Below are 11,640 nucleotides of genomic sequence, written 5' to 3'. Positions count from 1 at the left end.
CATTTCCTATTGACAGCAATTGACCTAATGTACTTATTTAATGTAAAGGGCAGATTCTACATTTTCTTATCTATGATATGTAACTCTAATTACAATTTTACTGTATTGTCCATTTATGTTTGCACATGTTTCAATAAATCGTTGCACCTATTTCCCTTTTCCCTCCATTTTCCTAGCAACATATAATCATCCAGGAAAGGAAATCCCAGAACGCTGATTCTGTTCTTCTGGACATAGTTGGTTCTTTTCTTTTGCACAATACTGTGCCAAGATCCAGAAACACTTCTTCTTTTCCAGGCCTCATATAAGGTGGACCGGTGCGAAACACAGAATTTAAAATAGTTTTCAGTTCCTGCACTAGTGACTGAAATCCAAATCTATGAAGGCACCATTAATGCTGAATCAAAATCTAGGTGTTGGAGCAACATATGAATCCAGCCATTGGATGCTTGGATGCCAATTTCAGCAGGACAATGTCACACCACATTCTGCACATATTCCAATAAATGGCGTGGTAATAAAAAAAAAAATCTTTGTACCAAACTGGCCTGTCTGAAGTCCAGAGTACAGATTGTTGGTAAGAAAATAAGACGTGATGCAACACAGTTGCAAGGAAGATCAAAACTCAACTATTTTCAAAGGTGTTTCTGGCAACAAATTCAAAATGAGCACATTTATTTTAACAGGTTTGTTCCATCATCTGTCAGAATTAGTTTTGAAATTACTTTTTCTTTTCAATCAGTTTGAAAACAAAGAGCCATTTGATTTTTCTTCCCCTTTTTGTCAGATTATTACATGTTTTTATCAAACCAAGTGAAAACTTTATTGCATTTACTGGAATATGTGACATTATTGGGAGCTCCGTTGCATTTTAAAGGAATCTTTAGGCTGCTGCTCGCTCTGCCAGAGGAGCAAAAATTACAGTTTATTGAAAAAGACATTGATAGGTAAGCTGCCCGCTTTTATCTCCATCCTTTTATCCTATCATGCCAGGAGCCTAGCTCCAGATCTACAACTTGAAAATTCTTTTGTCCCCGGGGTGCACTCAGGGCTTTGTGAAAGCACTTTCTTGTTTTATGCACTCTGGGCATGGGATGAGCTGCAAAATGCTATTTAAAAATGGTCCTTTCTCTGGAAAGCTTCAAAGGTCTTTTCAGAACTGTCCCAGGGGAGTAATATTAGTGTTTTACAAAATCCCAGACTTGAGGTGGAATGTGTTGTGGGTAGCAGCGATGTGGACGGTCATCTTGTGATTCTTTTATGTGTATTTTTTTAACACGAAGATAAACTCCACAAGTTAGAACCGCCACAAAAAAGAGCTCTTGCGTCTCAGACCTGAGGATAAATCAGAAATAAAAGCAAATGAATCTGTCTTTAACCAGATACTTTTAATATGCAAAGATAAACATTACAACGACATGGTCGCTTAAGACGGGGAGCTATTATTGGCCTCCTGACTCACTCTGAGTCTTTTCCTGCTGTTTTATCCCTCTGTCCCATCAGCTGCTTTCCTCACTGTCATTCTGGCAGCACAATTAACCCTGTACCACTCACTCACACACACACACACACACACACACACACACACACACACACACACACACACACACACACACACACACACACACACACACAGAGCCTCAGTTAACATTTGGGTAAACTGAAAACATCAACACAGTACATGGATAAAATACCCAGTCGGGTAAGGCGCTCGGGTCATCGAAGCTGCCACCTCTTCTCTCACTTGTGGTGCTATAACACATTAAAATGAATATTAATATAACTGCAAGATCACCCCCCAAGTAAGGAGTTTGAATGTGAGTGATCAGATAAGAGCTTCACCAGCACACAGCTCCTTTCACCAGCACAAAAAGGGCTTTTAAAAAGCTTTCTCAGGGGCTTGAGAGCCATGTGCCTCTTATGACACTCACAGGATTTGTGAAACTGACACTGGTTTATTGTTATTGAATTAACTGCACGTAAAAGGTGATTTCAAAATAAAATGGCTCATTTAATATTGGCGGGGTGTTTTGGGGCCAGGTGAAGGAGAAAATTTCAGTTTCTCCAGTTTCTTTTTTTTTTCCTGCAGAAACATTTATTCACCATTCACTGTGGCTGAGTGGGCTCCATTAAGATCATATCACTGTAAGAGATAAAATATCATTGCCGTATTTCCAGGCTGCGGCGTGTGAGGAACGTTTGCTTGAAACGCAGGTTTTCTGATGAGCAGAACCGCTAACAAAACGCTCTGCAGCTTCACTCGAACACATCGCTTTGTCTGCCTCTGCAGAGACTCTCGAACCCGATCCATAAACGGGGAAAACCATCACTTCAAATAATGAAATCAACTTTGACCTTTGACTCCGCGCTGGTGTCAACATATGAGATCAACCAAAGCTTAACCAGCAGCACTTCTCTTCATTCCGACATTCAAAGCTTGCACAAAGATTATGTGGGAGGTAGCTGCTGTTGAGTGGTCAAGAGCATTTCCATGAGCACGTTTTTATGAAAGTAAACGAGCTGCTGAACATCTGAATTATGCCGAAGAGGTGTAAACGCTTTAAATGCGGCCGAGAAGAGGAGCCGATGCATCAGCAAAGTCAGGGAATCGTTTTAAGCCTTTAACCGTCATTGTCCTGTGATGAAAGCTTCAGAAAAGGAATTTCTTCTATTTAAAAACAGACCATAGATTTTTTTAAAAGCACTAATAGGAAAAAAAAAGTCTTCCCACTCCTGTTAATGCACATGTTTTTGTTTTATAGGGTTTGATTTCAAGCTCTTGGAAATTTCTGCCACCACAGAGGTGGAAAGAAGATAAATGGAGTTTATTTATTTATTCATTTTAACCAAAAACCATAAAGAAACTCTATATTTTATTTCCCACACTAACGTGAATAAAATGTCTTTTTTAGGCCCCAAACTTTCAGTTGATATTCTGTTTAATGCCCCTCTGATAGACTTTTGTTGGCCTACAGTAGTGGTCAGATTTGAAAGTGGGCACCAACAATGAGTTGAACAAACAGCCTTACTCCTGCCAGTTTGCTCAAATACTAAATTATTTAGGTTGTAATGTCTCCATACTGGAAACTCACTTGCATATAAATAAACAGTTTATGGCCTCAGAGAGCAGGCCATAAAGTAAGAGGCAATGGAGAGCCCCATCAGTCCAGTGTTTTTTAGCAAGTCTTGTGTGTTGACAGTAAGTTGACAGTGTTCCTGAAATGATTTTTGATTAATTTATGAATAGAGTTAAAAGATGAAACAATATTCATCCAAAGTATGAATTGTTTCTTTCCAAGTCTGTTGAATAAAAAAAATGGCATCGTTACATAAGAAAATCCTTTAATCTACCTTCCTTTCATTGTTTTGTTGTTGTTTCTTTATCTTGAACGCCTTCTTTTCTTTTCTTTTTCTTTCTTTTCCTTCTTTTTTTTTTTAAACTAAGCTCACTACTAGGCTTGTCTTTCTTCCATCTCGGCCATAATTTAAAACCTGGTTCAGGTGTAGGTCAGAAAAATAATTTTTAATGACCTGGAACTGACCTGGAATGTTTATCTCTGCAGTGATGCGTGGACTGAATAGCTGTGAGTCAACCCCTGCTTTATAGCCTTCTGTACTTGCGATTGGAGATAAGAAGTTTACCATAATACAGCTGCTGTGAAGGAAGGACCACAGATCCGTTGTTGGGCCTGACCTCATGCCAACGGAATGTATTCTTAGCGATAAAAATATAAAACGGACAAGTGGAAAAACAAATTTTGTTTGTGGTTCGCCAGTGATGAAAACAGCGAAATCCCTGTAGTTCATGTCCTGCTGGACTTCCATATTTGGTTAATCGTGTTTCCATAACCGACAAGATTTTTGGACCGATGATAGTTATGGACAGTTTGGGGAGTGACCATCTGCTTCTCCTGCTTAATAAAAGTTTGGTTTATTCGTCCATGCGCGTTAACTGGTGAAGACACCAAAAAGAGACTGACTGAAATTTTAAGGTTCAGGTGTTTGTTTGCTTCCACAACTTCACCGCTGGGATCGTTTGCCCGCTGAGCTGCCTGATTGGTCGTGAGGAGCAATGATGTCACCGCGCGCTTTGCTGTCCCGGCCGCTACAGCAGCCAACGCAGGCTGAGGACTTGAGAGGCGCTCCAGATGGAGTTGGCGCGCAGTGGGAGTAGAGCTATAGACTGTGAAGGCGTTGTTAGTGCTGCCTTGATGATCTCGACCTGGTTCCACTCACAGCCCAGCAGCCCGTCATGGGGGACGGTGGTGGCGCGTCCTCGCCAGTGAACTTCCAGAATGGCACAGGGAGCGAGACGTCCGACTCACCGGGCTCCGCTGCAGCCGCGTCCGAGCAGTGGATGGCGGGCATGAGCGTGGTTATGGCTTTGATCGTCCTGTCCATCGTGTTCGGAAATATCCTGGTCATGGTGGCCATCGCCAGGACGCAGAGGCTGCAGACTCTCACCAACGTGTTCATCGTGTCGCTGGCGAGCGCGGACCTCATCATGGGGCTCCTGGTTGTGCCATTTGGCGCGGCGCTCGCGGTGCGCGGTTCGTGGCTGTATGGCACCTTTTTCTGTGAGTTCTGGATCTCGGTGGACGTTCTCTGCGTCACCGCCAGCATCGAGACCCTGTGCGTTATCGCCATAGACAGGTATGTGGCTATCACATCACCTTTCCGCTACCAAAGCTTGTTAACCAAAGCCCGGGCCAAAGCGGTGGTGTGTGTGGTGTGGGCGATCTCTGCGCTGGTCTCCTTCTTGCCCATCCTGATGCACTGGTCTCGGGACAGCGTGGACACAGACTGTTACGAGGACCCCGAATGTTGCGACTTTGTCACAAACAGAGCATACGCCATCTCCTCATCCATCATATCTTTTTACATTCCTCTCCTGGTCATGATATTTGTTTACGCCCGCGTGTACAGAGAGGCGAAAAAGCAGCTGAGGAAGATCGACAAGTGCGAGGGCAGGTTTCACAACACCTTAACCGGACTGACCTCCAAGTGCAAGAAGAGGCCGTCTAAGATCCTGGCACTCAGGGAGCAGAAAGCGCTCAAAACGCTTGGCATCATCATGGGAACGTTCACTCTGTGCTGGCTGCCCTTTTTCATAGTGAACGTCGTGAGGGTTTTTTGCGCAGAGGTGGTGGACAAGGACCTTTTCGTGTTTCTGAACTGGCTGGGGTACGTGAACTCTGCGTTTAACCCCATAATTTATTGCCGAAGCCCAGATTTCAGGAAGGCTTTTAAGAGGCTGCTGTGCTGCCCGAGGCAAGCCGACCGCAGGCTACACATTAGCTCCTGCGACCTGTCCCGATGCTCCGGCGGGTTCGTCTCCTCTCTGGAGCCCGGAACGTTGGGGATGTGGTCAGACTGCGCCGGCTTGGACAACAGTGATAGTAGCCTGGGGACCGGAAAGTTGTCTCACTCCGAATCACAGCTGTGATAGGGGAGGGGGGGATAATGACAAAATAGGCGAGTTTCTTTTTGGAGACGGAGTGCGTAAGAGCCATATTTAATCATTTCAACGGGGACCTTTGCAACAACAAACAGGATCATTTGAGTTCAAACAACAGGCGAAAATGCTAGAAACGTGTTTGAAAGCCATTTTAAAGCATCAGGATAAATATTTTCCCATTATCTCCTTTGGCTCAGAGAGAGAGTTTAGTGTAAAAGAGAAAATGAAATTTGCCAAAATTATAGCTCATCAACCCTAAAATGAAGTGGCTGTAAAGCTTCTGTGATTAAAAACCTGTCAGGTGCCGAATTTGAAATCCAGTAAATCTGTGCATCAGCCAAAGAGCGGAGTCGCACTCCTGTGATTGATGCCTGATATAAATATCAACTTTTCAGTTCTGATTTTGTTCGATAAACAGTTGATTTCTGCATTTATGCGTTATAATGGGGAAGTGAGAGTCCGATCCTCGCTCCAGGTTCCTGCGTAAAAATTCGCTCATCACCGCTCAGGCGCACTACAATGAACTGTTATTTAAAGGCACTGGATAAGATCAAGGCATTTGTCGGAGTGACTGTATCGCAGTCATGTAGAGCTCACGAAGTATTTTACCTCACAGCCATCGGCAAGTGCAATTTGTACGACAGGTATTTGTTTATATTAAACATTGGTGTAAAATAGCCTATTTATTCCGCGCTGTCTTTTACAACTAAACGAGTAATTGTGAGGCTGATTCTAATGCCCGTTGTACATAATGTGCTGTTTAGTGCCCAAGAGGAATTTGAGCCTCTCCCTTTGTCTTTGGCTTTACATGCTGTTGTGAGGTGGTGTGTTATAATGTCTGTGAAAATAAAAGAAAGTTTTACTGTTTATTGCTGTTTAACCCATTTTTCGTCTTGTTGTTATTATTATTACTGTGGGAAGGTTTGACTCCACAGGGAGCTGCAGAAATTCTGAAATGCTAGAGGAGAAGTGATTGAAATGTAATCACATTCGGCAACCTCGGTTCGTTCACAATGTACTAAGAGACTAATAAGAGCAGCATTTTGTGATTAAACAGCGTGGCACCGAGAGGTAAACGGCGCTTTGCAGGATTTGTGAATTGGCGTGATGTCAGATGCTGTTGTGCTGCTGGGAGGAAGAGGAATCTGATTGGCCACCGTGGAGAAGGGAGCCACGAAATCCGACTCTTGAACAATGCTTCTTGTGCGCTTTAATGTTGCAGGGATAAATAGGGGTTTGTTTGCATGCTTCATTAAAGTCCACTCGTGGGTGTATCGATATTGTAAGCTCAGTTCACAGCTGTCAGAGGAAACAATTGCGCACGGGGGTGAGGTGAGCCCACTTTACGGCACACGCTCTGACTAACTGGAAAAGCACAGGTGTTAGTGTGCTTAAAGGTGGCTCTGCTCTATTCAAGTTTCCAACTAATCCGTGACCCTGAGCTTGTATGTACAATAACAGGATCCTGAAACCAAAGCATCTAAATGGATTTCACCTGTATTCATTTTATTATTTATACATTTACAAATGTAACCTTTTAACCAGGGCCTTCTCTGCTGTGGGATACAAAGATGGCTCCAGTCTGTGAAAAAAGCCCACTGTTTCTCCTAATCCACATCATATTCTAATCCAATTGCACTACTAAACATGCCGATTTGATGTTGGGAGTTTTATGCGTTTCCGCCCCTGCCATTTTGTGTCTTCACTTCATTTGTGGTTTGCATATAAGCCTTTTTTTTTTAAAAAAAAACAAAACAAAAACAACAATGTGTGGGTGGGGGCCTGGAGGTTCATCAGAGATAGATTTTTAGAAAGGATGGTCAAAAAAGCGATCCAACATATGCAGCTTAACTGGTAAAAACGCAGAGTTTCAAAGCCAAGCCAAGAAAATAGTGATGACTGTAACAGCAAGGTTCCCTTTTTTCAGACCTTGAAAAGCTACAGAAAAAGAGGCATTACACAGCTATTTACACAGGCAGAGAAGCTCTCCCCAGGATGGGCAAGCTGAGCTTTAGTGGTAAAATTTATGTGGTGACACTTTAAAACATAAGTAAAGGTTGGAGCTACTACTACAAAAAAAGTAACAGTAGGGGGGATTTTATGTCTTGCTTTGATGTCCCCAAATGTTTTAAGCTCTCACCCGCATCCACTCTCACTCAGGTTAACCACCTCTCCAACATGCTGTTTGATGATTCCATTTTCCTCGAGCGATACTCTGAAAGCCTATAGAAAATATTTGAGTAAACACCACGGCAGCTGGTGTTCTGAAGTGGCTCTTACAGGAGAGATTTGCAGTTCTTTCTGGGGAATATTAATCAGCCCTTAAGCTGGACGTCTTTAAAATGCATTAGCATGACGTGTTGTGCTAATGATGCTCTCCCAAAAAGCCAGAGCTGTACATTTCAATTAGGCCGGAAAAACTGAATGGAACTGAGCTCAGCTGTTCTGGCTAATGAACAATGTTTAGATATGATTGGGTGAACTAATGAGTGTGAATGAGACCCAGCTTTCAGAAAAACGAATAAGAACATCAGTGCAGCCAGCGTCAGTGATGGCCTCCTGGCAAAGACCTGCTTCATTATTAAGCATTTGTTTGTTTGGCAGGAAGTTTGCGTTTGGGCAGATTAGCTGTGGGCTCACATATGGAGGAGCTAATCAGTGGTTTTAAGAGTAATTGTTTCAAATTGCATGTGTATCAGCAGACATTTTGGCTGCTCCAAGTCGAAGTAGATAAAGCGATACCAACATGACCTCTGTGCGAGCAGAGGTTATAACTCCATATGGTGTTTACATTCAGAAATATGTTCGCCAGTGATTTACCCTTGGTGTTTCACCCACATGTCTCTGTGGTAATTTACAGTCCAGGCTGGAGTGTAATATATTTAACTGTGATAGGCAAAGATCAAGGTTAAACACGGGGTTGTATTAGTAAACACTCCTAATTGAATTGTGCTTCATTACATCTTGTACATAATTTGTGGAATCTGAGACCATTTACAAGGAACTGAATAATGTCCCTCATAAAATTCCTATATCCCTTCAATCCACATCTCTGTGCAACACCTAAACACTCCTTTGTTACCGCTGCAAGATCACTGGGTGCTGAAGATGGGTGTAAGGAAGGCAGTACTCAATACTTTAGTAAATAACTTTCTTTCTTGCTGTAGGTTAAATAGTGTTAAATAAAGACTCATCTTTGCAGCAAATACATTGCAACAGTTAAAACCTCATATAAAATAAGGGTAAAAACCTTTAAAAAAAAAAGGATGGAGGAGTTACATTTGTTGGCTGTTGGAATGGCAGAGACTTCAGCAGCCACAATTTCTGACCTTTGGACATAGTCATTGTTTCCAGGTTTTATGATAAGCTTCAAAAACAGATGTTTAGATCTTTTACTGTTACGTACACCCCCATGTTTCAGTAAATTCTCCCTCTGGTAATTAATTATTTGTTTTGGTTGTCCTAATTGTCCTGATTAGGTGCTGAGGCTCATGTACATGTTGGAACAAGCTGTTTCTCCTCCACCATTTATCAGCATACTTAATTCTAGAATTTTTTCTTTCACTTTTTTATGATCAACTCTTAACTTATAGGCCTCAGTTTTCAAGTTTGTCACTTGTTAATTAGTTTTGGGGCTTTAATCCAGCAGCCCACTGGATGCTTGGTTGATGGTGGGTTTTTTGCTTTATTTTATGTTGTGTTTGTTGCTTTTTGAGTCATTATTTTGTGTTGTTAAACTTGGTTTCCATGAGTTTTTAATTTAGAGGATGTAACACATTTGGGGGCTCATCCGGGATCCAGACCTAACACAGCCCAAGCAAGAATAATAACTCCTATCATGTTTTGACTAGAAAGTGACCACAGTTAGGTTCATACATTTCTGGACAATCACACATTTTTATTTTTTTTTTGCATCTTTGCTTCTGTACATCAAAACAGTGAATTTTAAATCAAACAATCAATATGCAATTAAAATACAGATTTTCAGCTTCAATTCGAGGGGTTTAACAAGTATTGCACCAACTGTTTAGCAATTACAGCCATTTTTATACACAGTCCCACATTTTTAGATGCTCTAAAGTCATTGGACACTTGATTGCCAATCAGTTTAACGGTCAGATCTGTTCTCCCATTGTTTCATGATAGCTTGATAAAAGTTCTGAAATTGCTTCCAAATACTGAAATTGCTCTTATTCGAGGAGGTCAATAGTAAGGTCCAAGCAAATTAGAGATCAACAATCAACAGTCTGGTACATTATTAAACAGAATGCGTGCACTGGGCAGGTTATAGACTTTTAGAACTGTGCAAAAGCCTTGAGCCACTCAAAACGTTTTAATTTTTTAGTAGGAAAAATGTAAAATAGCTGCAACAATCTATTAACAGATGTGTAAACAGGAATGGAATTACAGTGTATGAGAAAAAAGCAGTAACAAGATTGAAAGTCAATGTTTGGTACAACATTTGAACCTCCCCTTACATAGGGACAACAGTGTAACCATAAAAGGTCAAATTTTCCACTTATTTTTCAACCCAGTTCTGGAGCAGTTTGGCATACCTCAGCCTTTTTTCTGTTTCCCTTCCTTAAGAATGGCTTCTTCACAGCCAGCTACCAGTGAGACCATTTCTGATAAATCTTCAGTGACCAGTAGACAAATCAACTAAAAAGGCCAAACGCTCATCTCAGGTGCTGCGTCAGGTCTTTGCTGGATTTTTCCTGTTTCATAGGTGCAGAAAATATTTACTTAACTTCATTTCCTTTGACTGTTCTTAAACCTTTTGTTTATTTATAGTCTCTGAAATATGGTGATATTTTGTAAGAACATTTTTCATGACCTTCAAAAGCACTTCATCAACGCTGCGCTGAAACTTCAAGGGAGTGTCTGGAGTGCTTTCAGATCCTCTCGGCCAACAGGTGCGAAGCTTCATCCAGTTATTGCATGGATTCTTGTCCAGATTATGAATATTGTCAATGCCAACCACCTCCTACAGCCTTCTGCTCTTGATTAAAGACCGAGAGAAATATCAAAATCATCAAGTAGATTAAAAAAAACAAACAAAAAAACCCCTGCAACAATTAGAGCAATCTTTGTGAATCTTGATTAATCTCTGCTGACATACATTTTCTTCATGATGTTTTTCACTAAGCATCCTCTAAATAATAAATAGATCCAACAGAAACATGATTAGAAACACAGTTTCTGTAAAATGCTAATGCAAATACTCATTTTCTTCAGCGGGTGGTGTTCCAGGGGAGGCTGTTACAATCTTTGAGCGAGAAAAACAAAAGCGCAAATTGCTGAAAGCTACAAATGTCAGCACCTGGAGATAATTATTGCTGATTGCTGATTATTACAGTCTTATCAAACCCAAACAACAGATATGCTAAATTTATGCAACAGGATCATAAAAAGTGCTCCACAAAGATAAAAAAAAAAGCTTATCTTTTTTTATGAATGTAAACCATTTCAAAGTGAACTCATACAGACCCTGTAGCTGGCACATGTCTCTCTGATGATCAAAATTCGACTTCTATTGGCTAATCAAAACCTCTCAACCCTGTAAGATTGAAATCCCCTGTGACTTTTTTCCACTCTAACTCAAGCTGTACGTGTTGAGGTGCGTTGCCAAAAGCAGGTGCTACACTTCATGTGTCCATCTGTTTGGATTGCCCGTGTGAACTTGGCACGTTGCGGTCTCCATCTGCTGGGCTTCGGCTTGCTGCGATTGTAGCTTGCATGAAGATTGGGTGAAGGTGGTCAGCGATGGTCAGCGTTTATGCTCAACTTTAGTGATGCAAACTGACTTACTTTGGAAATGATAAGCCACGCGTAGTACATTCATGTAAGCATAACTGCTTTTTGGAACATTTGCAACAGGAACAGGAACGACTGAGGTACATTTCGTCTTCATATCGAACATTAACATCAGTGAAGCTGATTTTGTTCCTTTTAGAACAAAGCTCAGGGCAGATTGATACCAAACAAACAAACATACCAAACAAACAAGTCCGGGAACAGTGCAGCTTTTAAATCAAAGAACTTGGCACTAATAAGCTATCCAAACAGCCTTGGGGTAGATAAGGTACATCAGCATAAATTTTTCTTTTAAGAGTCCATCTGACAGTCATAGATGAACACACTGATCAGTGCAGTACTCATCTTCATTTCCTCCATTTTTATTC

General features: G+C 41.4%; 1 protein-coding gene across 1 annotated transcript; it reads left to right on the top strand.

Moving 5' to 3' along the window:
- Positions 1–3,986: 3,986 nt before the first annotated feature.
- adrb1 (adrenoceptor beta 1) lies at positions 3,987–6,325 on the top strand. The gene has a single exon (XM_086303678.1). The coding sequence runs from the start codon at positions 4,253–4,255 to the stop codon at positions 5,444–5,446; it is 1,194 nt and encodes a 397-aa protein (XP_086159804.1). The 5' UTR covers positions 3,987–4,252; the 3' UTR covers positions 5,447–6,325.
- The last annotated feature ends 5,315 nt before the right edge of the window (positions 6,326–11,640 follow it).

Source organism: Aulonocara sp. 'chitande type north' Nkhata Bay, linkage group LG8, assembly GCF_057382095.1.
Source record: "Aulonocara sp. 'chitande type north' Nkhata Bay isolate Kocher_YH1m ecotype deep benthic linkage group LG8, A_spYH_male_GT1.1, whole genome shotgun sequence".
NCBI lineage: Eukaryota > Metazoa > Chordata > Actinopteri > Cichliformes > Cichlidae > Aulonocara > Aulonocara sp. 'chitande type north' Nkhata Bay.
Note: the sequence above shows the minus strand (reverse complement) of the source record. Positions and strands in the feature narration are given on the sequence as shown.

Coding starts and splice junctions, on each gene's coding strand:
- adrb1 (XM_086303678.1), top strand. CDS start 4,253: ATGGGGGACGGTGGTGGCGCGTCCTCGCCAGTGAACTTCCAGAATGGC.